We start from the raw sequence: 24552 nt of genomic DNA, 5'->3' as shown, positions 1-24552 counted from the left end.
ATTGTACAAACCCAGGCAAGAAATTATGTCACACACTCTGAGACTGAAATCAGACCAGTTTGTTTGTATAAAAATATTATTTTATTTATAGAAACAAGCTAGGCCTGGTGCAGGTAAGTGAAATAATAGTTGAATGCGGGTTCAAATGCAGTTGGTTGATTTACAGGTAAGGCAACAGTTCAAAATTACTTTTCAGTTAATTTGTAGATTACCGTGCATGTTACTTCTTGGATTACTTTTGAAGTTCATTTTTGATAATCAGTGTGATCTGCCTAGATATATCAAACTCACACGTTTCCTAGACAAAAGGTAAGTAATTCAGTTTTTACACATATGCCGTTTTTCAAGGTTTCATACAAACCAACCACACACTTTAAATTTTCAAAGAAAAGCAATCAATGCAATCCAATGGGAGGAAAGTTATTGGTTTGCAGGTAAGTACTTGTTTGTGGGAGTAGGGTTTCTGGGGCTAGAACCAGGTTTCAACCAGGGTCGAGAATGCACTCTCAAAGCGCCCTCAGTGGCACTAGGGTGGCAAGGTGCAAAGTGCTGAAGCCCAATGTTATCCAATGGGGGTTAGGGGGCCTCCAGTTGGTGGCTGCTCACAAGCAGACCACTAGGTTGTAGGAGCAAAGCTCCTGGTTTTCGGCTCAGGGCAAAGAGGGATCTGGTTTAGCAATCAAAGTGCACCAACATCGGCACTGGGGCGGCCGGGTGCAGGGTGCTGGTTTGGCGTTGGGTGCCCTGTTGATTTCAATGGGGATTCTACGGTTGCAACAACAGGCTCAGGAATAAAGATCTTCTGGAGGTGACCACTGGTTGGAGAGGTAAGTCGGGATGCCTGGGGATGCTTGAACAATGTCGGTTGGGCAACCCAAAACCGTGGGACATCTGGTGCAGGGGTGTCTTTAGGCATGGGGGTTTTCTTACTGGCTTTGGTCGCGCTCAGGGGGGGGGGTGCTCCAGAAAGGGTCTGCAAGCGTCGATTGGAGATTCGAGGCACATCAGTGGTCACGGATCTCAGGTCAGGAACACCAGAGAGACCTCCTCCTGGTGTTGGGCCACTCTATCTCGGCAGTGGGCGTCGGGTGCACAGTGATGCCGACTCGCGAATTTGGCCGGAGCCAGAGTCTGTGGGTGAGCAAATCCGGTGCTCCCGTGAGACAAAATCTTGGTTTGGGAAGGCAGGGCAGGTCCTCTGGGTTCTTGGGGGCTGCCTGCCGCAGAATACGCTAAGATTTTGCTGGAGCTGGTTCGAGGTGGGGACAGGCCAGTAGGGCAGGGGACCAGTCAGTGGGCGTTCTTCTCTTCTTAGTTCAGCACGGCTTCTTCGGTCCTTTTTCTCTCTTCTTGTCTGAGGAAGCAAGGTTTGGGCTGCCCCTAAATACTAGATTTAGGGGCGATACAGGTAGGTACAGATCGGGACCAATGGGTCCCTTCCTTGGGGTGGGTACACCCCCTATTATGCCACCCTCCAGTGGGAGGAGGGGCATAAGCCTCACTCTGATTGGCTGGGTCCCCCCATCTGCAGGATTGCGGGGACTGAGAGTTGTGCTTCAGCTCGCCTCCCCCACTTGCGGGGTGGGGTTGGCAAAGGTGGGCACACCTCTCCTAACTTGGTTTTCCCACCAGTTCTCCATGTCCTATGACGATTGAAACAGTGTCATTCCCTCACTTATGAGGACTGGCTTTGTGACATGGTAACGAGCAAACAGTTTAAACTGGTGGACAAGATACACACATTGAACTCCATAAGGTCCCCTCTTCTATTGACCTTTCTCAAACCTGTAGCCTTGACATGCTTTGGTCATTCTTCTTGCTGATAACTGAATTTGTGTATAAACTTTTCTATTAAATTCTGAAACATACAATTCTATGGTTTCACTGTTAGTTCTTGAGTGGCCTATACAGTAGCACCCTTAGAGGGTGCAGTTCTATGCCCTTTACTCCCTTGCTTACTTCCAGAGAATTCCATACAGAATGATGACAATTTTCTTCTACCAGATTTGGTTGTATTTTGACCATTGTTAGTATGTATTCTGGACAGTACTACAAAGTTTTGTTTGATGCACACACTTTGAGTGCGGTGAACCTCAACAAGGAAATGTTGAAGAAAAAATAAATGAAAGGTCGGTAGATGATCAAGAAAGTAAATGTAGAAAAACGTTCCCCTCCATTTTTTTCATAATGATTCCTATTCTAAAATGTTGGCATGTATGGTAAATGTGAATGTTTGGGGACAATTATGGATCCATTTTAATAATTCTGTGTAGACTGATGGTAGTTTGGACATAGGGTGCCTCTCAAATGTGATATAACTGGCTTTGATCTTCTGTGTCTGACAAAATTATTGTTGCCACAGACTAGTGTTTATCTATTGCCTATCCTGCTTAAAGATGGCAATAAAGTTGTAATATATATATATATATATATATATATATCTCTGCAAACAGCATTTTGTTGCATTATTTTAGGGGATTCTTACTAGTGATCAGTCTGTCTCAACTTCCTTGAACATGGACAAAGGTTGGAATTTGTTCCATAGTCTAGCTAGATTTCACTTGCACATATATGGAACTCATAGCTAATATGCTTGCCTGCCTATAATATTATTTTGTTAAATATTAAGTCGGAGACAGTTGTTGATGGTGATCAGTCTTCCACTAGGCCCCTTCTGAGCCTCCTGATTTCCCTTTATCCGTTTTTGCCTTTACTAATCAGATGTGACAACAGTCACTGGTGCGAACACAGAGCAGTCCTGAAATTGCCAAGACCTTCCCTTCATTTGCTGAAATTGAAAGAGAGTAAGCCCACTACTAACATAGTGCTAGCCCTGCTATTACCTTTACACGCCAACTAGATATATTATTTGCACTCAGAATAAGTTGTGTGAGGATGCCTAGAAAATTAAACAGATTGCTCACCCTGCTTCAGTTATTAAGGGAAGGTTTGACCCTAAATACATAGCTTCTAAGTTTTAGCTGGCCCAGCGCCAGCTGAGTTCTCAATCAAAAATCAACAACAGTGACACACCGCCTCGTGATGGTTTTTGCCATTAAAGAAGGGTGAAAATGTAGGCTAAGCAAGATGATGAGTAAATTGAGTGATATTTTTATCCAAGGCAGTTTTACTTAAAATAGCTCTAGACTCTCAGTAAAGAAGTCTAAACATATCAAGTGCTCCTACTAGTTTGGTCGAGCCCATCTGGACAAAAATAATGTTGGAATGTAGAACCCAATGATGAAGCATGCCATGGGTGAGGACTCATTTTCCAAAACAATCTTTTTAGGGGATCCCAACATACTCTACCAAACCTCACTATATAAAAGTGTTAATGGCTTACTATGCTATTGGGGTGGTAGTTAATATTCCCCTGGAATAGCTTGATTCTGTCTCCAGGCATCCCTTTATTTGAATTATGTCAAACCTTCACACAATTGTTGAGATAGGATGGCTGCATGTTACAGTATGTTCAAATAACTCATTAAATTTGCTCTTGTAGAACTTTTCTGTAGTCCCCAGACAGTACATTCACAATAGTGCTTCCTATTTATTTTTGTGTGAGACTGGAGTTGGGATGCTGATGGAGTTGCTGAAGGAGGCGTGGTGCGTTGAAGAGGAGACAAAGCTTAGCCTTCACTTGTTTAATTTTGTTGTGATGATTGTTGACTTTCTTATCAGATAATCGAGATAAAGCGCCTAAGCAAAGACCGTATTAACCTCAAGAACATGTGAGGCAATGTCTCAACATACAACAGATTAAACAGAAATAAAATAGGCATTGTCGACTAAAAAAGCTTTGAATCAAGATGGGGACACAAGCCTTCTAAATTTTCAAAACCGTGTAGGTTCATTAAATATTTAGAGTGTGGTACAGAAAGCGACAATTGTATGCAAAATGCATGGTGAATCAATATAGGGAATTATAAGACTTAATCAGATGCAGCATGCACAAAATCTGCAACATTTTCCAAGTTCAGGATATGAAGCAAATTAATATGCTAAGATATCCGGCAACATCTATATAGGCTTGAGACAAACGTCTGGCGCACCCCAAAATTAATGTCTTTTTCTAAGAAAATTCACAGTAGAATTAAATGAAAAAAGCAAGATTAACTCGGGAGCAAAGCTAAACGAATCACAACAGAATAGAATTAATGGATTTATATTGGTAGAGCAGGAAGGGACCTTGTAATGATAAACATTTTCAAATCAGTTTCTTCAGAGGCTCTCCAAGAGCCCTATCTCATCACAAAGCATCAGTGCATATTTTACTGCGTGTGGTATGGAAATGAGAAATGAAAACACACATCATGGATGCATTAAAATCCAAAATGGAATTTAGGTGTAGTTCTGGCCTAGTTTAGTCAAGCACAGATGAATAAAGTTTTTCAAAGTACAGTGTTTTTGTTTTAGTGCAGAAATATTCATAATGTTAAACACACATTTTCAATAAATCAAAATCATCTCTTCCATGAGGAAGAATGTGCTCTTTGTCTAGTTGCTCAGTACAACATATGCCATGTGTCTGCACAATGTCACCTCATGACTGAGTATAGGAGTCAGCAAGGTGCGTCAGTAATTAATGATGTTGCAGAATGAAGATGAAAAAACATTCTTGATTCTTCTCCCCTTATATGCTTAAGTTCAGGGATACTATCCAGTTTGCTATTTGAGAATTTTGTTATTCTAATCCACAAGTCCTATAGACTTTAGAAGTGTCGCTTTTAGCGGACCTCAGACAGCTCACTGGGATCCATGTCCGATTCCTAGCCTTTGCTTTTGGCTCTACATCATGGGATTCTGGGCAAGACATTTAATCTCTCTGTCTAAAACAAAATGTAGTTTGAAATATCTTTGTGTAATCCCCTCTTGATGTGCACAGTCTTGTAGATTGTCTTCCAACTCCCCATTGCTTCCTAGGAAGGTTGCACCGTAGATATTATATGTGTATGCTTAGATCTACAAAATCAACCATTCTGGCTCTGATTCATGTTTTTGTAAACATTGGGACCTTGTTGTGAACGCCTCCAGTCAGCTAGTGTTCATTTCGTACCTTTCGAAATCAATGATGCTGGAGCTACTGTTAACTCTAGGCTTGTAGAATGAATAGGGATTATATAGTCAACACTGAGAAACCCCTGAGTAATGACGAATTATTGTGGAACCAATAATTCTGGGTGCTATTTCCGCTAATAAGTCCTCATTCTGCGCTTCTCTTTGTCAGGGAGACTTTGACTGGTTTCAGCAGTGTAAATCTCTGGGAGACGTATGTCGGGTCTGTGATAACTCCGTGGACCCCTCTGGAGCAGGTTAACATTATTTCCAGCCCCTTTGGGAACGACATACGGCTTTTCAGTGCCATTGTGTTGGACATCAACTCTAATGCTAATATCAGGTTTTGTCAACCCAAGCCGAAACATATTTGTGGCTGATTTCCCCTTTTGTATCGTATCTGAAACCCTCTAACCCTCTCCTAAATTCTCTGTTTGGAGGTCTTCCCTGACTTATGAAGAAAAGGGCACTGAATATAGTAAACACAAGTTAATCTCCATCATACGTTAAGCACTCTGTTACTTAGCCTCCACTTGCATTTCTGTCACTGTTTGGTCTTCTTTAAATCTTCATATCCTTGTCCCTCTAGTTGAAAACTGAAGAATTGATGTGAGAAGGCCAAATTGGGTTGTAGAAGAAGTCCCTGAGTTGCACTACTCGGGACCCTTCTTTTTTAACTTCAGTAAGCTCTCCAGTTTTAAAGTGAGTGTATGTCTATGATGATGAAGATAGGGTATTAACATACCGCGAGTATAAATGTTACAGAAGAGCTTATATTGTTCAGTATTTCTCCCAAGCCATCAGCACTATAAATACAAATCTTTAACATGCTCATATATACTTTTCTGCAGATTGTGTGAGGAGGCAGGATCAGTGTGTGTTCTTCTCTGCAGAAGGTCTTCCAGCTGTGTGTAAAAGTTTTATTCAACCAATGTTTTCCACTGGAGAAATTATATTGGCACCACTCCAAGAAAAAGGAATCAGTTTTGTGCACCTGGGTACCTTGGTAAGTATGAACAGTACACCCATATGAATAAAGACCTTTATGAACACATGCATGAGGGCTATCTACATAAACAGTCACTGTGATGTGAGTGTTCTCTCTTTCAAAATCTGTGTAAATTGAAGATAACAAGATTTGAAACCTTGAATGTCTGACTCTCTTTCTTCGCTATTAGGACTGTATAGACAACAGGGACGGCTCCTCTGTTGGAGCAGAGGAGCGTCGCCCTACTTAAATCCCCGAGATTAGAAAAAAAAAGTTAATTCATCACCATTTTAGTTTTCAATAACCCTGTCCCGAGTCGAGCTTCAGGACACGGGCGGAATCGCTGCTGAGTGACAGCAGCAGGGAGGAGGGTGGGCTGCCTTTGCACTATTTAAAGTGCGCATGTCTCTTTGGCAGGCCGTCTTGCGACGGACAGCCCGACAAGCTCACTTTAAACCTCTAAACTCAGGAGTAAATGCAGGCCTCCAATACGCTGTGGCGCACCGAGATAGGCCACTCCCTTCAATCAGGAGGCTGCTCTCATGCTGTGAGCAGCGCCAGGATTGGTCAAAGGAGTTTGCTTGGGGCCTGCTTTGAAGTTGCGGCGAGGTGCTGTTATTGCCATTTTAATTTTATTTTTGTGCATGTGTCTGTTCAGCTGTAGTAATTTGATATTCAATACTCATTATCACAGGTGTTTATTATAGATGTCGGAAGGCAAGATCCCTACATTTATTCAGGATAATAACAAGATAAATTTATAGAAAATTATTAAAATCTAAATTTCCCTTGCTTTTATATAGCACACGCCTGTCACAAGTGTATCCTTTTAACGATCCTACCTTCACTAGGAATGGTGTTGATTTATGAGACCCATATGTAGATTGTGTGCTGATGTGTAGAAAAAGTGAATATGCTCTGCTTATGTTGCAGAATCTTTTACAGTGTAGGGTTACGAGTGATGCCTAAATAGTGTTTAGAGGAGTGCTGAGGAGGACATGCAGAGCATGGAGGTTATTGAGAGTGACAGGTAGCATATGAGTGAGGGAAGTTTGAAATGGTTAATAAGGGTGTGCATGCCTGCATGGATAATAATATGGGTGGAAAAGGTTGTGCCATCATACTTATTGATATTAGGATGCTGTTGGGGCTGCTTCAGAATAGCAAGCATGGTAAAGTTGCTTGGTAGCAATGGATTCCAGAGTTTGGTTCCGGAATAGAGAAATTATGGAGTATCAATGTTTGCTGATGATTGGTTTTCAAAGTTCAAGGCTGGATCTTTGAGTTAAGGTCCCATCCAGAGGGATGTGTAGTACCATAATTTCTCTGTCATGGCATTTCCCCCGATGTCCTCAAACTATTGGATTTGTGATGGATCCTTCTAACCAGAGATTCATTACCTTTAGACTATCAATTAGGCTCCAACTGGGTCTAGAGAAGTTTTAGCAGTGCTCCCAATTGCTAGGAGGTAGTATTGTGTGGGTCAGCACTGGTTTTGTACTGCCCCGAAATGACAGCGCCACCTTTCTGCGCAGACGTCGATGCAATTAAGATTTCCGTTCCTATTTCTGTCTGTCTTCAACCTTTCCAAATAGTTTTTCCAAACTGTGTGCTTCCAAATACCACAATCCATGCTGAGACAGGTGCAAGTGGATGTCAGTCACGGATCCCCCACAAAGTGAGTTTTTGGTGCCTGTGCTCCTGTCACAACTTCACATAATATGAACAATATGAAACCATACACAGCAAGGCGATTCGAGACCAGGAGGCCGAGCTGTATTTTGCTGAGCATAAGTAGTACTGGTGGAAATAGCCTAGGTCTGGTTTAAAGTCCAAGTCAATGGCCCGCAGACTGTTCCCGCAACTACTCCATTTACTGCTGTAACTCAAGTCAAGGCCAAACGCAAACACAAGAAACTGAAGCTGGACTCTACCCCATCCTGACATCAGGGCCGGACTGGAAACGAAAATCGGCCCTGGAAATTCAATCTGATCTTTAGTACATTTCCAACTCCTTTTGGTGCACCTTAAGGCCCATGAGCCACAGCGTCTCCCAGTCGGGTTATTGGAACCAGGTTCTCCTTACACCATCTGCCCTCTTGCTACCAGGACCGTACCGACTCCAGTGCAATCTTCTACACTGGCCCCACGGTCCATGCCAGTTCTACCTGTGCCGATAGAGGATCCAGTTCTGATACCCATGTCGGACCCTGAACCAGCATCAACTGGGCTCGACTGGGAATACCCAAGGTTCAACCAGTTTTCATTATACCAGATTCTGATGGATGCATCTGCCTGTGGATTCCTCACCTTTTGAATTACCATTGCGCAGCTTTCTACAGAAACTTTTTTCATAGCTCTCCCACGTTGACGAGGATGTTACAATGGAACGGCTCCGCACGTGACTCTGCGTGACATAATTGGAGCCATAAGAAGGCCTCTTCGGCATGCTGGCGTCAGTTCCCTCAACGTTGCCATCAACGTGTAACGTTTTTTCTAGGGCTCTCCATTTCTTTGTAGTATACAGTGTTACAGTTGCCTAAAACTGTTTCTGTGCGATGGCTACTCAGAAGAAGCCTGGTTTTGAACCCTGTAGGGATTGTGTGGCCCATATGTCTGTCACGGACCCCCATAAAGATTGCCTTTGGTGCCTGTTGTCTGACCACAATGTCGAGGGGTGCTCTTCGTGTCGTTGGATTAATCCGAAGGCCCTCACAGAGAGGGAAGCAAAGTTTTTTATGGCCCGGGCAAAGAAGGAGTAGAGAGGTTGAAGTCGCCAACTCCACACATCTTGAGGTCATCCAAAAAACACAAGAAGAAGCGGCGTCATGAGTCCAAGCATGGCTCTTCGAAGGACAAGTCACTGAAGTCGGTGTCCCCCGTCCGGCGGCGTCATAGGGAAGATGACATCTCGCCTTACCATTCACCACATGTGACTCCGGTTCATTCTCCGGCGCCCAGGGAAACGTCTCCTTTACCTCCGGCCACTCCGATCCCGGCTCCGGTGTCTCCGGCGCCACAGCCAGAACCCACCCTATGACCTCGGCCTGTTCCAGATCAGGCGGATCCTTCGCATTTTCTGAATGCAATGCATGGCAAGCTTGCCAGGGCGGTTAACCCATCAAGCACGCCTGGTGGCCCTGTGGGACCGTTTTCCTTTAATATGAGCATTCCCTGACATTATGCCCAGGCACCCTTCATGCCAATGACTCCGTCTTTGCCTCTCCAGACACCGAGGTACTCTATGCTGATCTCGTCCCAGGAGGGAAGGATAAACTATTCTCCGGCGTTGTTGGATCCTGGTCCGGCGCCGTCGCGACTTCGTGCAGCACTGCCAGCCACTCCTGAAGGGCCTCTATCGACGCCGGCTCCTAGGTCGCCGGCGCCGTCGACTTCGATTCCGAAGATGCGATTGAGAAGGGAGTCTAAGAGGCTTCTGGAAGTGGAAGAATTCTAGGAGCAGCAGGAACAAGCTGAGGAAGCACAGATTCCGGATCCTATGGATGATTTTGAAGGGCTTCAAGAAGCCAGTGGTTTGGACACATCACCAGAATGGGAGATCTCTTCATCCAAAGCTCTTCCTTCTCAGGAGGTGGACTAGTACCGTTCAGTTATAAGGAAGGCAGCTTACCTTCTGGATTTACGGTTGCCTACTGCGGAGGTCAAGTCTAACATTCTAACGGAGTTACTTCACTCCCCTTTATCAGTGGTGGAACCTCTGCTTCCGTTCAACAAAGCCTTGACAGGACCAATTTTGGAGGTTTGACAGAAGCCAATGTCTGCCTCAGCTGTATCCAGAACGGTGGCAAAGCATTACAATACTGCACCTGGGGATCCAGCATTTGTATCGTCGCACCCTTCACCTGAAATCTTGGTGGTTCAAGCTTCATGTTCCTCAAAGCAATCCACAAGTTCCTTTCTCTCCAGTCTGGGGGATAGAGTTTCTAAGAAGCTAGAACAGTCAGCTAAAAGATGTTTTCATCAGCCAGCATGGATTTGAAGTCAACTAATGCCGCGTATCTGTTGGGGCACTACATCCATGCATTGATGGGCTCAGCTAAGAAGGAGATATCTAAGCTACCAGAGGATATCTGGGGTCAATTTGCAGAGGTGCTGTCGGACACTCAGGCTGCAGCCCGTCAGGTGATCCAGTCCGGGCAACACGGCTGACACTGTTGCCAGGGTGATGGGCTCTTCGGTAGCAACTAGGAGGCACGCCTAGTTGAGAGGATCAAGATTGTCTCCAGATGTTCAGGCCATGCTGGCTCTAGACTCTTTGGGACCAAGGCAGTCTCAGCTCTGCAATGGTTTAAGGATAGCAGAGCTACCACTAGATCCATAGGCTTGCAATCCCAGCCTAGAGGTTTAGGGTACCGGAGATTTCGGGGCTTTGGGAAGGCTGCTGCATTTCGAGGCCGACAGCAGCAACATCAGAACCCATTGTATAGATCATACAGAGGGAAGGGAAGAGGTAGTCTGTGAGGTTCTGCTCGCCAACAGGTCTCCTCCTTTCTCCTCCCCTGCCCGGGCCTCCCCCCGGCTTCACAAGGAAGCAGCTCTAGATCCCCCATCGTGGAGCATGTGGGACCTGAGGGAGGTCGGGTGTACCATTTTCTACAAAATTGGAAATCTGTTACATCAGATCTTTGGGTTTTGAATCTTTTAGAAGATGGATACACCCTTCCTTTCCGAGAGTTTCCCCCTCCTTTCCCCCCTTGTCAGGGTTGGTGTTCGGCAGACCATCTGTTGCTTCTGCAGCAGGAGGTTCTGTCTTTGCTTCAAAAAGGTGCGATAGAGGTGGTTCCGGAGTAGGGAAGGGGTCAGGGGTGCTACTCCCGGTATTTCCTGATCCCCAAAAAGGACAGCCGTTTGAGGCCGATCCTCGACCTCGGGATATTGAATTTTTTTCCTCAAACAGGAGAGGTTCAAGATGTTGACCGTGGCTCTGATTCTACTGGCGCTGCAGCAGGAAGACTGGATGGTGTTGATCGATTTACTGTATGCGTATTTTCACATTCCCATCCTGAAGTCGCATCAGAAGTATCTCTGTTTTACGGTGGGGTCTCAGCACTACCAGTTTGTGGTCCTTCTGTTCGGTCTTACTTCAGCACCTCAGGCCTCAGAAAAGTGATGGCTGTGGTGGTGGCACATCTCATATGGTCGGGCATTCCTGTTTTCCCCTATCTGGACATCTGGCCGTAGATGGTGTTGCATCATTTGCAACTTACAACAAGATTGTTATTCGACTTGGGTTTTTCGATAAATGTACCCAAATCTCACCTGGTGCCCTCTTAGCTCAACCTGTTCATAGGGGCAGCACTGGACACTACTGTGAGTCATGCCTTCCCACCTCCTAAGAGGATTCTGGACATACAGGCTATGATTCCACTGTTTCAAAATATAGCGGCTGTTCCAGTTCTGAAGGTGCCCGGTCTGCTTGCTTCCTGCATACTGTTGGTCAATCATGCACGCTGGCACATGAGGGCACTCCAGTGGTGCCTCCGCAGATAGTGGTCTCAACACAACGGAGATCTCAGGGAGGTGATCAGAATCTCCAGAGACACTGCGGCTGAGCTGTCTTGGTGGAGTGTTCTAGTAGACAGCCTGTCTCAAGAGAAGCCTTTTCAACCTCCTTCTCGGGTGGCCACAGTGATAACGGATACCTCCACTCTAGGGTGGGGAGCTCATCTGGGGGATCTGAAGATCAAGTGTTTGGTCTCCAGAGGAAAGATTGCTTCACATCAATCTTCTGGAACCGCAGTTGATACGTTTGGCTCTCAAGGCCTTTCTTCCCTCCCTTCATGTTGAGTCAGTTCAGGTCCTGACGGACAACACTACCGCAATTTGGTACATCAACAAGCAGGGAGGAGTAGGGTAGTATATTCTCTGCAGAGAGGCTGTGTAGCTACGGTTCTGAGCTCAGGAAAATCAGATTTGGGTAATTGCAAATCATCTGTCCGAGGTGCTGAATGTGCTTGCGGACAGTCTCAGTCGTCAATACTCGGCCTATCACGAGTGGCGTCTTCATCCAGAGGTGGTCCACCACATTTTCAGGATGTGTTGGTTTCCTCGGTTGGACCTGTTTGCCATTGACGAGAACGCGCACTGCCCGTCATTCTGCAGTCTCCAGTATCCGATGCGGGGAGCATTGGGGGACGCGTTTCAACTAGATTGGAGCTTTGAGCTTCTTTACGAGTTTCCTCCCATTCCTCCCATTCCCTTGATTCCTCGGGTTTTTAGGAAGATTCAACAAGCCTGGGCCCAAGTAATAATGATTGCCCCGGATTGGCCAAGAAGAGTGTGGTACGCAGACCTTAACCTCTCATCCCACCCTCTGCTCTGTCTCCCTCTGAGGGCAGAGATTCTCTCGCAATCGCAGGGGCAGGTTCTACATCACCACCTCCAGAGCCTGCACTTTTATGCCTGGAGATTGAACCGGGCAACCTGAGTTCTTTCTCTCTTCCACCAGATGTGGTGAATGTTATATTATCGGCCAGAAGACACTATACCAAATCTGTCTATTCCAGTAGGTGGGTCAGGTTTGTTAAATGGTGTGGAGAGACTTCAATTGATCCTTTAAATGCCCATTTATCTGATATTCTTAGTTTTTCTCTCTCTTTGGCTCAGCAGGGTTGTGCTGTAGCGACTGTTAAAGGCTACTTGTCAGCCTTCCTTTACTTGCCAGACCAACCATCGTTGTTTGTCTTCCATAGTCATGAGATTCATTAAGGATCTTACTAATAGATTTCCTCCCACTTTTTTTATTATGCCTCAGTGGAATATAAATGTAGTTCTTACATTCCTAATGGGGTCCCCTTTCGAGCCTCTACATAATTGTCAGTTGAGGCTTCTCTCATTCAAGGCAATTTTTCTTATTGCGATTACCTCTGCCAGGATTTTTAGTGAGCTACAGGCTCTTAGCTCTAAGCCTCCTTTCACCTCTGTCCATGCAGATAAGATGGTTCTCAGGACCAGAGTTGATTTCTTCCCGAAGGTGGTTACTCCTTTTCATCTAGGGCAGTCCATGACTTTACCCACTTTCTATCCTCCCCCCTCCCCCTTCTAGGGAGGAGGAGAGACTTCATCACCTGGATACTAAAAGGGCGGTCAGCTTCTACCTGGACAGAAAAAAGGGCTTCAGGCTTGATGACTAGCTCTTCATTTGTTACGTGGGAAAATGAAGGGCAAGGCTGTCAACAAACAAACTCTTTCCAGGTGGATCATCCTATGCATCAAGATCTGCTACTCCTTGGCCATGAAGAATTCGCCTGAAGGTATTAAAGCTCATTCCACTTGAACTAAGTCTTCTTCTTCGGCTTTGGCTAGAGGTGTCCCTGTTGTAGACATCTGCAAGGCGGCAGTTCGGGCCTCCCTCCACACTTTTGCGAAGCATTACTGCTTGGACTCAGGGGTTAGGAGAGCCGCTTTGCACGGTCTGTGCTGTAGGATTTTCTGGTGTAGGTAGGCGGGCACCCTCCTCAGGGAGCAGTACTGCTTGAGGATTTAATTCAAAAGGTGAGGAATCCACAGGCAGATGTATCCATCAGAAGAACAAGTTACTTACCTTCGGTAACACTTTTTTGGTGGATACAGTATCTGCTTGTGGAGTCCTCACTGAGCCACCGGCCTCCCGTTGCCCGTCTACTGACACCAAAAATGATTATTTATGAAGTTCTTATATTTCATTGTCATTCATGATGTTGTGGTGTTTGTTACTAGGAAATGTCTATTCTATTGAATTTCTCGGTTTCTCGCTTCTCTTTTTGGAACTTTTATGTATAGTTGAAAGTTGTCGTATATGTTGTATACTTATGTAAATGTTGTCAATTCACCCGTTCGCCTCAAAGGCACAGAAAAAAAGGGTGGAACTGACGTCAACACGCAGACGAGGCCTTATTATGGCTCCGATGACGTCACGTGCTGAGCCGTTCCATTGTGACGACCTTGTCGATGTGGGAGAGTTATGAAAAATGTTTTCGTGGAATGCTGCGCAAGTGGTAATTCAAAATGTGAGGAATTTTCAGGCAGATATTGTATCCACCAGAAAAAGCATTGCCGGAGGTAAGTAACTTGTTCTTCTAGCTCGATGTCTATTTTGTGTCACAATATCAGCAACGGTTCTGTTCTCTTTTTGTGTCCAATTCTGATCCTGTACCACAACAGGCAGCACCCCAGGATACGAATGATGGTGGGTATGGCTTGCTTCCCCCTCAGTATACTGATGATGCCCTGCACTTAGACCTACAAAATGTCTGTGGGTTTGACACCTCCCCTGAAACTGAGCTTGATTCGCTACATGGGCCACCAACGAAGGAGAGTGCCTCATTTCCTGTGGTGCTTTGGAGGACAGCCAAGGTCCTCAAGTAGTAGGTGAGCTCCATTGAGACTAGGGCAAATGTTCTGATGGAGATTCTCCAACTTGAGCCAGTGACATCCGAACCTTTGAGTGATGCCTTGATGTACCTCTTGATGAGTACATGGTCAAAGCTATGTTCTTTTCTGCCAATTAGTCGTTAGTTAGCCAGGTGAAACAGGTCTACACCCGATGATGCAGATGTCCTCACCAAGCAAACTATGCCCGAAAGTCTCATCGTGCAGGGTACTACCAGTAAGAGTAATTCTAACTCATTTCTGATCAATACACCCCAGATAGACAGTTAAAAACGATCAATGCTTTTCTTAAATAGATGTTTTCTTCTGCCAGCTTGCAAATGCAAGCCACTGGTGCTGTTGGTCAATTGAGCCTCTACATCCATGTCTTATGGGACATGGCCAATGGGGACTTGCTGGCTGTCCCAGAAGAACTTAGGACATCCTTGGGTCAGACAATCTGTGATGGGCTGGATATAATAAAATATGTTATTCGTACAGGTCTAGACTGGCGGAGCAGTTGGAACCAGTGTCATGCTTTGAAGGCCCTGCTGGTTGAGGTTGACCAGGTTGTCCGACAGCATTATTATTACCAATCAAGAGTGCACGGCTACCCTGCGGGTTTCCTGGCACTAAGCATGGGTAGAAAGTACTGGCTAGAAATTAGAATAGCCAAGTTTTGTGGTTCTTGCGATATAGCAACTGAGATGTACAGTGTCTTAAAGATTCCGGATGGGCATTCCAAAGTTTTGGGCCTAAGTATGCAAAGGTGCGACCGCCTGTGCATGCCAGATGGATTCTAGGCTGATACGGGGAGATTAGATCCTAGATATAACGGAGGCCTAGTCGATCCTAGCTTTGAAGATAAAGCATAAGGTTTTGAATTGAACCATCTTTTCAACTGAAAGCCAGTGTAGTTCACATTCCAACATCACTGATTGATATGCAATCAGCATATCAATTAAAATGGCCTTCAATGAGTCTAGATACTTTGAACAAAAGGCGGGCTCCACTGTGGAAAAGGTCAGAGACAATTGGGCATAGCGTGTTCCTTCGAGCTATTGACTCCCGCAATACAATTTCCCCACCAGTTTCACAAATTTAAAAGCTCTTGCAAGGGTCTAGCCTGTAGTCAGCGGAAACCTCCCGCCGCTGAGGTAGCAGAGGTTTCAGTCCTTTCAAGGCCATGGGCGTGGCACCAGCAGACCTCACACAAGACAGTCCTCCAACTCTTCTACCCCAACTTCAAACACTACCAAGCAGCTTTAGTTTTTTCTCAACAATTCTTGCCAGACGAGTGGAAAGCACTATTCATAATTTCTGCTCAAGTTGGCACTCGGTAACATCTGACAGATTGATCTTGCAGATTGTTCACAGGGGTAACACTGCCTTTCATTTCCTTCCACCCCACCTTCCTTCTACACTCCTTCTGCACCAGAACGAGTTTCAGAGGAGCATCTGTCCATCTTGCTGCAGGAGATACATTTCTTGCTTCATACGTTTACCTCTGAATGGGTACCAGACCCAAACATAGGCAAGGCTGTTATTCACGCTATTATCTTGTTCTGAAAAAGGATAGGGTCCTGAGGCCCGTCCTAGACCTTCGGCCACTGAATTCCTTGCTGCGTAACAAGCAATTCAGAATGCTCACATTGGCTCAGATTCTATCTGCTCTTGATATCGGATAGTGCCTCTGGACACATATTTTCATAGACCCGTCCTGCAGTCCCACAGGCCTAAATGGGTACACTTTCAATTTGCCTTGCTGTTCTGTTGAGTCACATCAGTCCCTCAGGGAGTCTTGAAAGGGATGGTGGTGGTTGCTGCTCATCTTCGGAGGTAAGGAATTTCTATATTTCCATAACTTGATGACTGACTGCTGAAGGCAGCTTGCCGTAGTCATACCCACTCAGGACAATGGCGGAACAGGCCGTTGTCCCACTTGATTCCCTCTCATATGTTTCCATTCTTGGGGCGATCTGTGATACCATAGATTTGAGGGCCTTTCCTCCACCTCAGCGAGTGCGAGACATTTGGGCTATGATCCCAATGTTTCAGGATTGGTCCATGGTCTCAGTACTGATAGCTGTGAGGCGTCTTGATCTCCTGGACTCATGCATCCTACTTGTCAGCAACACCTGGCAGCACATGTGCGCCCTGCAGTGGAACCTGAAATCTCAGTGTTCCCTTTCTAACTTCATTCAGGTCTCAATGGAGATGATCCAGATCTGTGGTGACTAACAGATCTTAATCTGTCCTGTGGCAGACTACTTTCCTTTCCCTACTCAGAGCTCACGTTTGTAAAAAATAATTTTTTAAAATGCATCACTATTGGGTGGGGAAGCCTATCCAGGGGAGTTGGTGATCACAGGCCTCTGGTTTCCACCAGGACAGCCAGCTCCACATTAATCTTTGGGAACTTTGGGTCATTCATTTGGCTCTGATGGTTTTCCTGCCAACTGTTAGGGGCAATATTGGCTAGAGGACGACACCACTGCCATACAGCAGAGTAGGTTCCTTTCTTCTGTTCCAAGAGGCTTTACATCTCTAGGAGGCACAGGGTATATTAATTCATTGGTGAGAGGTGTAGCCAGATCTGTTAACCACCGATGAGAATGCGCAGTGTCTTCAGTTTTGCACATTGGCTTTTTTCGCAAGAGCACTCATTAATTGATGCATTCCGGCTGAACTGGAATAAGGGACTCCAGTACGCCACTACCTCTCCTGCCCCGCGTTCTGAAGTAAGAATGCTCGGGCTCATGTCAACCAAATTTCCCAGCCAGGAGAGTGTGGCATCCAGAACTCCCATGCATGATTATATGTCCTCTGATCAGACTACCACTTTGGGAGGATCTCCTGTCTCAGAACAGGTCAGAATCATTCATCTGGATCTGTGTAACTTAAACCTCCTTGCATGGCGATTGAGTAGCATCAATTGACTGCGTTTGAGTTCCATTGGAAGTTGTGGATGTTATCCTCGCTGCCAGACCTCCTTCCTTGAAATCATTTATGGTGGGAACTGGAAGAAATTAATTGCCTGGTCTCATAGCCGAAACACACAGTCGGTCTTTTTCTACATTATTTTGCACTATGTCCACAAAGAAACGGACCGGTTTCAAGCCATGTGCCTGACAGACCTTCCCTTGGTTTCACTCCATGGCCTGCGTGGATTGCAGGACCACGAAACCGAAGGCCAGACACAAATGTGCCATGAAGCTTCTGACTGCTCTCCCAAGTGAATCCATTTTGCTCCTGGTCCAGTTTACAAGGGAGTTCCCGAGACCCCTTTCAGAGTTGCTGGCACCAGTCATTATTACGATCCTGGCATTCTTCAGGTAAGTCCCACAAGAAGCAGTCCGAGAAGATAAAGCGCTTGTCAACTTCTCGACGTTGGTCCCATTCACAGGACAAAATACAGTAACTATGACATAAATCCAGGCCTCACTCTCAGGTCTCCCTCTTGACACTGCTCCTGAAATGGGTCGGGAGCGACTCCGACTGGGGCTCTTCTTGCGGGCGTACCCTCAGCACTGGTTGGGCTCTCAGGATCTGGTGGTGAATCGGGATGAGCCCTGGCTGTGACTTCACAACTTAATTCGTGGACCGTTACAGTGGCTCTGTTCCATGCCGAACCTGATACAGAGTTGAACCAGCATTGACCGACGTTTGTTCTGGCTCAGACCAGACCCACACAGCCTACTTTGGAGCCCTCTCTCACAGAAGAGCACATTGAGGAACACGAGTTGAGGGGGATCTGAGGATCCCTATGGCTATTCTGACACCTAGCAGAGTCCATGGCAGATGACACCTTGATATGAGGACCTGGCTGACGTCAAAGGTCTGGACCCCTCATCAGACACAGGCCTTCACTCTCCTCCCACAGTAGCTATGGAGGAGAGGGCTTCTTTTGCATTGGTGGTCCAGAGATTGGCTTGACTCCTGTATCTTCATCTGCCTGTGGTTCAGGTGAAGACCAGTGTCTTTACAGAGATGCTCCAGCCCAGCATATCCCCTCATAACCTTTACTCCCCTTTAATGGATCCCTCAGTGATGTCCTTTTTGAGGCCTAGCTAAAGCCTGAGCAGGCACTCCTGTGCACAGGACAATCTCCACCTGCTGTCGCACAGGGACCCGGGCTTCCTTTCTCAGCATCCTACCCCTGAGAGTCTGGTGGCCCAAGCCTCTACCACCAAGATAAATCTCAATGTCTTCCCTACCACACCACCAGATTGTGAATCCAAGAGGCTTGGATAGTTTTGGAAAGGGAATGTTCGAGGCATGTGTGCTGTAGATACATCTGCTTTTCTTAAGTCCACTATCTAGTGTTGGGCTCGGATGATTATGAGTTGTTTTCGTTCCAAGAAGATTTCAAGTCACAAGGCTGTGTAACTCCTACTCTTGGTAATACTGCGCATGGTCATCGCCTACTTCAGATTGTTATTTCTTTCTGACGGGTTCGGATGTACTCTCTCGTGCTCTGGTTCAAAACTCCTATGAGCTCCCTTTGGTTCTTCAGAAGATCTCACCTCGGCGGTATTGTCTTGATTGCGTAGTTTTATTGCATCCGAGCGATCACAATTCTGTGTAGGGATCTTCGTTTTGCCTCCTCAGCCCGTTGGCCACACACAACAGGGCCACTCTTTCTCCATTTCTAACGTCCGTCAGAGAATGTCCTGGAAATGGAACGACCTCCGTTCCGCTTCTGTCCAAAGTGTCATTCTAATTATCCCCATACGGACTAACACTCGGTTTGCAATCTATGGCTCTCACCAGATTATCGAGAGGAAAGCTGTGAGGCCTACAAGTCTTTTAGATCAAAAATGACTCTTCAAGATAGACGTGTTGAATGCCAAGAAATGTAGCATAGGCAAGCGGACGATGTACCGCACATTTTCGTTTGACAACGGGAGGAAGGCAAGGAAGCTTTGGCAGCACAAGAGGAATCACTATACCATGATTCAGTGTCCCAATCTGACCGAGACACTGCCACCCTTCAGTCGGCACAGAAGCATCTGACAGAGAGTACTTTTACCCCTGATCCAAAGCCCAAAACTTCGTCTCAGACCGAAAAGACTGCTTGTGGCCCACCACTGCAAAAAAGCCATGCCTCTCACCAAGAAAACGGACTCAGAAGCCCTGCCGTCTGGCTCAGCTCTGAAAATTCATCTGCACCAGGGGCCCCCACTTCCTCGATCTCTGGGTCTACAGTCCTCTGATCATCTATCTCGGCACCAAAACAAAAACATACTATTTCGGATCCAACCACAGATCCAACAAAATTGCAGCTTCCTCTAACCAAATCCTTCAATTTCAGACCGAAATCCCCACCGGAGCAATCCGCGATGTAATGCAGGAACAGCTCGACCCGAAGCATAAAATGTTCCAGATTCAGACTGGAACTAAAAAACATAGAGCTTCAACCAGCAAAACCTTGCTCCTCTAAAATAAATAGTTAACTTTCCAAGAGGCTTTGGATGTTCCTCTAGTCTACAGTCTCCGAAGAAGACGAATGCTGCCACTAGCCCATTTTTTATTCCTTGTTTCAGCTTTACCGAAACCCACAAACACCACCTCACTCACCACAATTCTCTGAGGCAGGGGAAATGTCGGTCTTACCCATGATAGAGGAGGATGAGGATATACCACAAAACATATGCCCTGGGGATTATTGGGATCACTATAGACCCTGATCTCTATCGCAATCGACCATAACCACCTGATGACTCTTCTGCATATCAGGATTTAACATCAAGGGTAGCGGCTTTCAATCAGGTCCCCTTACTTAAGGACACAATAGAGGAGGATTTTCTATTTGAAACTTTATCTAATGCTCAGATGGGGGCACAATACCTACCAGTCCTTAAGGGCATGGCACATCATGCAGAGGGCATTTTTAAAGGCACTGTCAAAGCTAGCGTTCTAACGCCATGCTTTGACAAGAAATATAAGGCTGCACTATCAGATCCTGTATATAATAGAGGTAGCTTAACCCCAGACTCTCTGGTAGTCTCTAATGCAAGAAAGAGGGCTAACACCAAAACATCAGGAGATGTACCACCTCCAGAGAAGGAGTCTAAACTAATAGATGCTTCTGGTAAATGAGTAGCTGCACAAGCAGCTAACCATTGGCAAATAGCCAACAGCCAGGCTCTATTAGCTAGATAGAGCCCACTGGGACGAAATGGAGGGGCTCCTCCAACACCCCCCAGAGGAACACAGGAAAAGGGGCTGGAAATAGTCAATGAGGGAATGCTCATTACCAGTAATTCCTTAAAATGTGCATTAGATGCAGCTGACACTGCTGCTAGAGGTATAAATACTAGCTTCCTATTATGTAGGGATGCATGGCTCAGTGTTTCAGGAATTAAGCCTGAGGTGCAACAGGCAATTTTAAATCTACCTTTTGATAAGGATCATCTTTTCGACCTCAAGTGGACACAGACCTTGAGAAAATGAAAAGGAACACGGAGGTCGTAAAATCAATGGGGGCTCTACAAACAAATATCTTAGCAAAATGGAGAGATAGGAGAAAACAAAGGGGCTCATTTGTATCCCCTAGAAATGTGTCAGCAAACAAAGAGATCAAGCTCAAAATTCAGCTTTGATTAACCTGACAGTCAAGATCATCAAAGAGGTCTCCCTTGCAGGGAACCCGTTTGGTTTATAAAAGAACCCTGGCCCACCAACCTAGTTGGTGGCATGCTTCATCATTGGGCTCCCACCCAGGAGGCCGAGTGCCCCCTGGGTGTGCTTCGATGCCTGATTACAGCTGAGCTGGTTTTTTGTTTGTTTTTGAGTGGGGAAGTGAATACCGTGAAAGTGAGAAATATCAAACTACCTCCAGTGTACCAAATTGTTCATTATGTGGTCCCTGGGGTAGGCTTAAAAGTGAATCGCTGGACGTGAATGAGAGAAAATGGCCATGCATTTCTCAAAAGATCGTGAAAGTGATCCAAGTGATGTGGTCTAGATGTTTAAGCCAATATGTTCCTATCGCTAAGGTGTGCATAGGTGAGTTAAGTGCGTAACTTATGAAATTCACCGCCAGTTTAAACAACTTCTGCAAGACAAAAGGAAGACATAAAATGATTACAAACATTACGGGGCCCAAGGCGCTGGTGACCAGTTGTCATTACATATGCCCCCAGGCCAGTGTTCTTTATCTACTGACTAATGCGAACGTGAGTGAAATGGTCATGTAGTCTAACATAGTCTAACATGCAATTGGTAGCATTGAGTGCAAGGTTCATTTAAAAACAAATAAAGCTCTTGCTTGTTTTAAGGCTGCCCCAGCATTTTGAAAGAGCCCCTTGATCTATGATTCAAAAGAACACCTTATGTGCCGACGGGCGACCAATTAGCTTGTTTATTTTTGTGCCGTCAGGTAATAAGGCAGGAAAAAACAAGGATGGTGAGTCGTCAAACCAATTTAGATTGTACGTTACAAAGTGCGAGTGAAATTGGTACCACCTACTTAAAGTAAGAATATTTTTCATAACATAGATCCCATTGGGAGGCGGTACCTGTTGTCACACACTATTCATGTAAATCAGCGAAAAAAAAGACATGGTATCAGAAGGGTAATGGCTGCCGCAAGATTAATAGAGTACCGATTGGGCGGTTATTGGATTTAGTTACTCACTCCGTCAAGGTCAGCCACCTGCTGTGTTACCTACTGTTCGTCTCTTCTGGGACCCTGGCGCAGCCGTGTCTCCGGTGCTGGTGGGTGTATACGAAAGCCTGCTTCCTCATACGATTTCTTGTTAGGTCTCCAGATCCTACGTCAAAAGCGCTGCTTGTATGCAATATACAGAAGGCTGCTGAGAGACTTCGCAGGGTTGATAGGGTTAATTAGAAAAGGCTTTGGCTGTGGTTGACAATGGTATGTCCACATTAACATCCATAATAAATTCACTAGGCAACTGTATATACTATACCAAAGTAAGGTATAGTGTGCACATAGTCCAGTGGATCACCATAGGTATAGCAGAGGCAAAATTAGGTAAGTACTACCAGCTCTCTCTGTGGTAGTGTGGCAAGCAGTTAGGCTTATCCAGGGGGTGTGTTAGCCATTTATTGCATTCACTCAATCAAGACTGATGGCACACACTTATAGACTGAATCCAGACCAATTAGGTAAGTATAAAAAAGGTATATTTATGTTTGTTTTCTGGAACTAAGCAGATCGTGGTACAGGTAGATCAAATATACTTTCAATTGTAAACGTTTACACCGAAATGCAATTGGGATGGATGTGCAGTTGTTACAGGTTTGTATCACTTTAAAATGCAGTTTGAATTACACAATAATTACTTTCAGAATACTTTTTAGTTACTTTTGGATTATCTTGAGTACTGGGGTGGTATTCCTGGATATCTCACCTTAGGACCTCCGGATACAAGGTAAGTAAGACTTTTTATACTTTGCAGTTTAGTTCTCTTTTCTCCATACAAACATCAGTTCAACACTTAGAACATTTTAGGCCCAAACTCTCTTAAAATATGGGAGAAAAAGTGTTAGCGGTTTCTCAGGTAAGTACACGCCTTAAGAGTGGGACTTTTGGGGTTAGGACCAAGGTCTTCCAAGGTCTAGATGGGTACTCGAGTTGCACCACCAGCGACACTGGGGCGACAGGGTCCAGAGGGCAGGGGCCCAATGTTAGCCAATGGGCTAAGGGGGTTTTCGGTCAGGGACTGCTTATGAGCAGGCCACTTGGGTGTGGGAGCAAAGCTCCTGGGGTTCAGATCAGCACTGCATGGGCCAATAATCAGCATAGGAGCTGCACCACCAGCGGTACAGGGGCGGCCGGGTGCAGTGTGCCAAGAAGATGCCGGGGAACGTGTGGATTCCAATAGATACCTTTGGTTTGGCCAAGATGCTGCAGGCTCGAGCAGGGAGACTTCCTGAAGACAACCACCGGCTGGAGAGGTAAGTTAGGTTCTCGGGGAATGCCTGGACACACTCTGTTGGGCCACCCAAGGCCATGGGGCTTCGGGTGCAGTTGTGTCTTTTGACGTCTGGTTCTTCCCACCTGCAGGCATCGGCTTGAGGGAGGTTGGGGATCACCAAATCCCATGTCGGTATCGCTGGCGAGACCTCCTCGTTGTGTTGGGCCACTCGAACGTGGGCCGTGGGTGAATGGTGCAGAGTGGTGCAAAACCGAGGAGCCACCTGGATCCGTATTATGTGGGTGAGTCTTTGCTTGAGCAAATCCTGTGCTCACGGGAGACAGAGTCTTAAAGATGGTTGTAGGCCAGGTCCTCCAGGCTCAGGGGGCTGTTGGCTGCTGGACTCTCCGGGGTTCTTGCTGTAGGCACGTCGAAGTTGGGACAGGCCGGTAGGGTTGGAGCTAAGCAGTAGGTGTCCTCTTTTTCCTGGGTCAGCACAGCCCTTCAGTCCTTCTTCTTCGAATCTGAGGAGGCAAGGTTCAGGGTTGCCCCTAAATACTAAATTGAGGGGCGTTAAAGGGATGTGCAGGTTGGGACCAATGGGTCCCTTTCTTGAGTGAGCACACCCCCTATTACGCCACCCTCCAGTGGTAGGGGGTCAGGAGCCTCTCCCTAATATAATTTTCTGGGTCCCCTCATCTTCAAGGGAGGGGACTGAGATGTGTGCTTCACAGAGCCTCCCCCACCTGAGGGGTGAGGTTAGCAAAGGTGGGCACACCTCTCCTCCTAGCTTGTTTTTCCCGTGATTCTACCGCCCAAAGTGGGAGGCAGAACCGGTGGGAGCCAGTAGCTAGGGGCAGCAAAAGTCAGGGACAGCTTACAAAGGTGGCAGGCCTTCGTAGACTCAGCCCAGCCTGCGGGAGGAAGCATGACACATCTGCCCAGGATGGTCTTTGTTTCTGGACCGTACCCATGGTTAGAGAAATGGTGGAAATGACGGGCAGCCATTTAGGAACCATACTAGTGCTAGTCGTTTTTCAGGAGATATGTCTAAGATGCCCTCTCAGTGCATTTTACATTAAATCCCACACAGGCATCAGTTTGCTACCAAAAACTTCCTAGGTTTTAGTAAAGAGTAGGGTGTGATTACTGCCTTTTTATGCCTGCATAGATACACTGTCTTTGCACCATGGTAGAACTATGTCTACTGTTTACTCTTTTGGTGCTTGTAATCACTTTCATCTGCTTCTG

The 24552-nt window shown here is 46.0% G+C and overlaps 1 protein-coding gene across 5 annotated transcripts in view; it reads left to right on the top strand.

Moving 5' to 3' along the window:
* CENPC (centromere protein C) overlaps positions 1-24552 on the top strand; it is a 1046742-nt gene that overhangs the window by 917412 nt on the left and 104778 nt on the right. For all 5 annotated transcript variants that reach the window (XM_085636509.1, XM_085636507.1, XM_085636508.1 and 2 more), the window contains one exon: positions 5907-6061. In XM_085636509.1, coding sequence (XP_085492635.1) covers positions 5907-6061 — 155 coding nt within the window. The remainder of the gene's footprint in view (positions 1-5906; positions 6062-24552) is intronic.

The sequence above is a fragment of the Triturus cristatus genome, chromosome 2_1, assembly GCF_964204655.1.
Source record: "Triturus cristatus chromosome 2_1, aTriCri1.1, whole genome shotgun sequence".
NCBI lineage: Eukaryota > Metazoa > Chordata > Amphibia > Caudata > Salamandridae > Triturus > Triturus cristatus.
The sequence above is the reverse complement of the archived record's forward strand: the minus strand, read 5'-3'. Positions and strand labels throughout refer to the sequence as shown.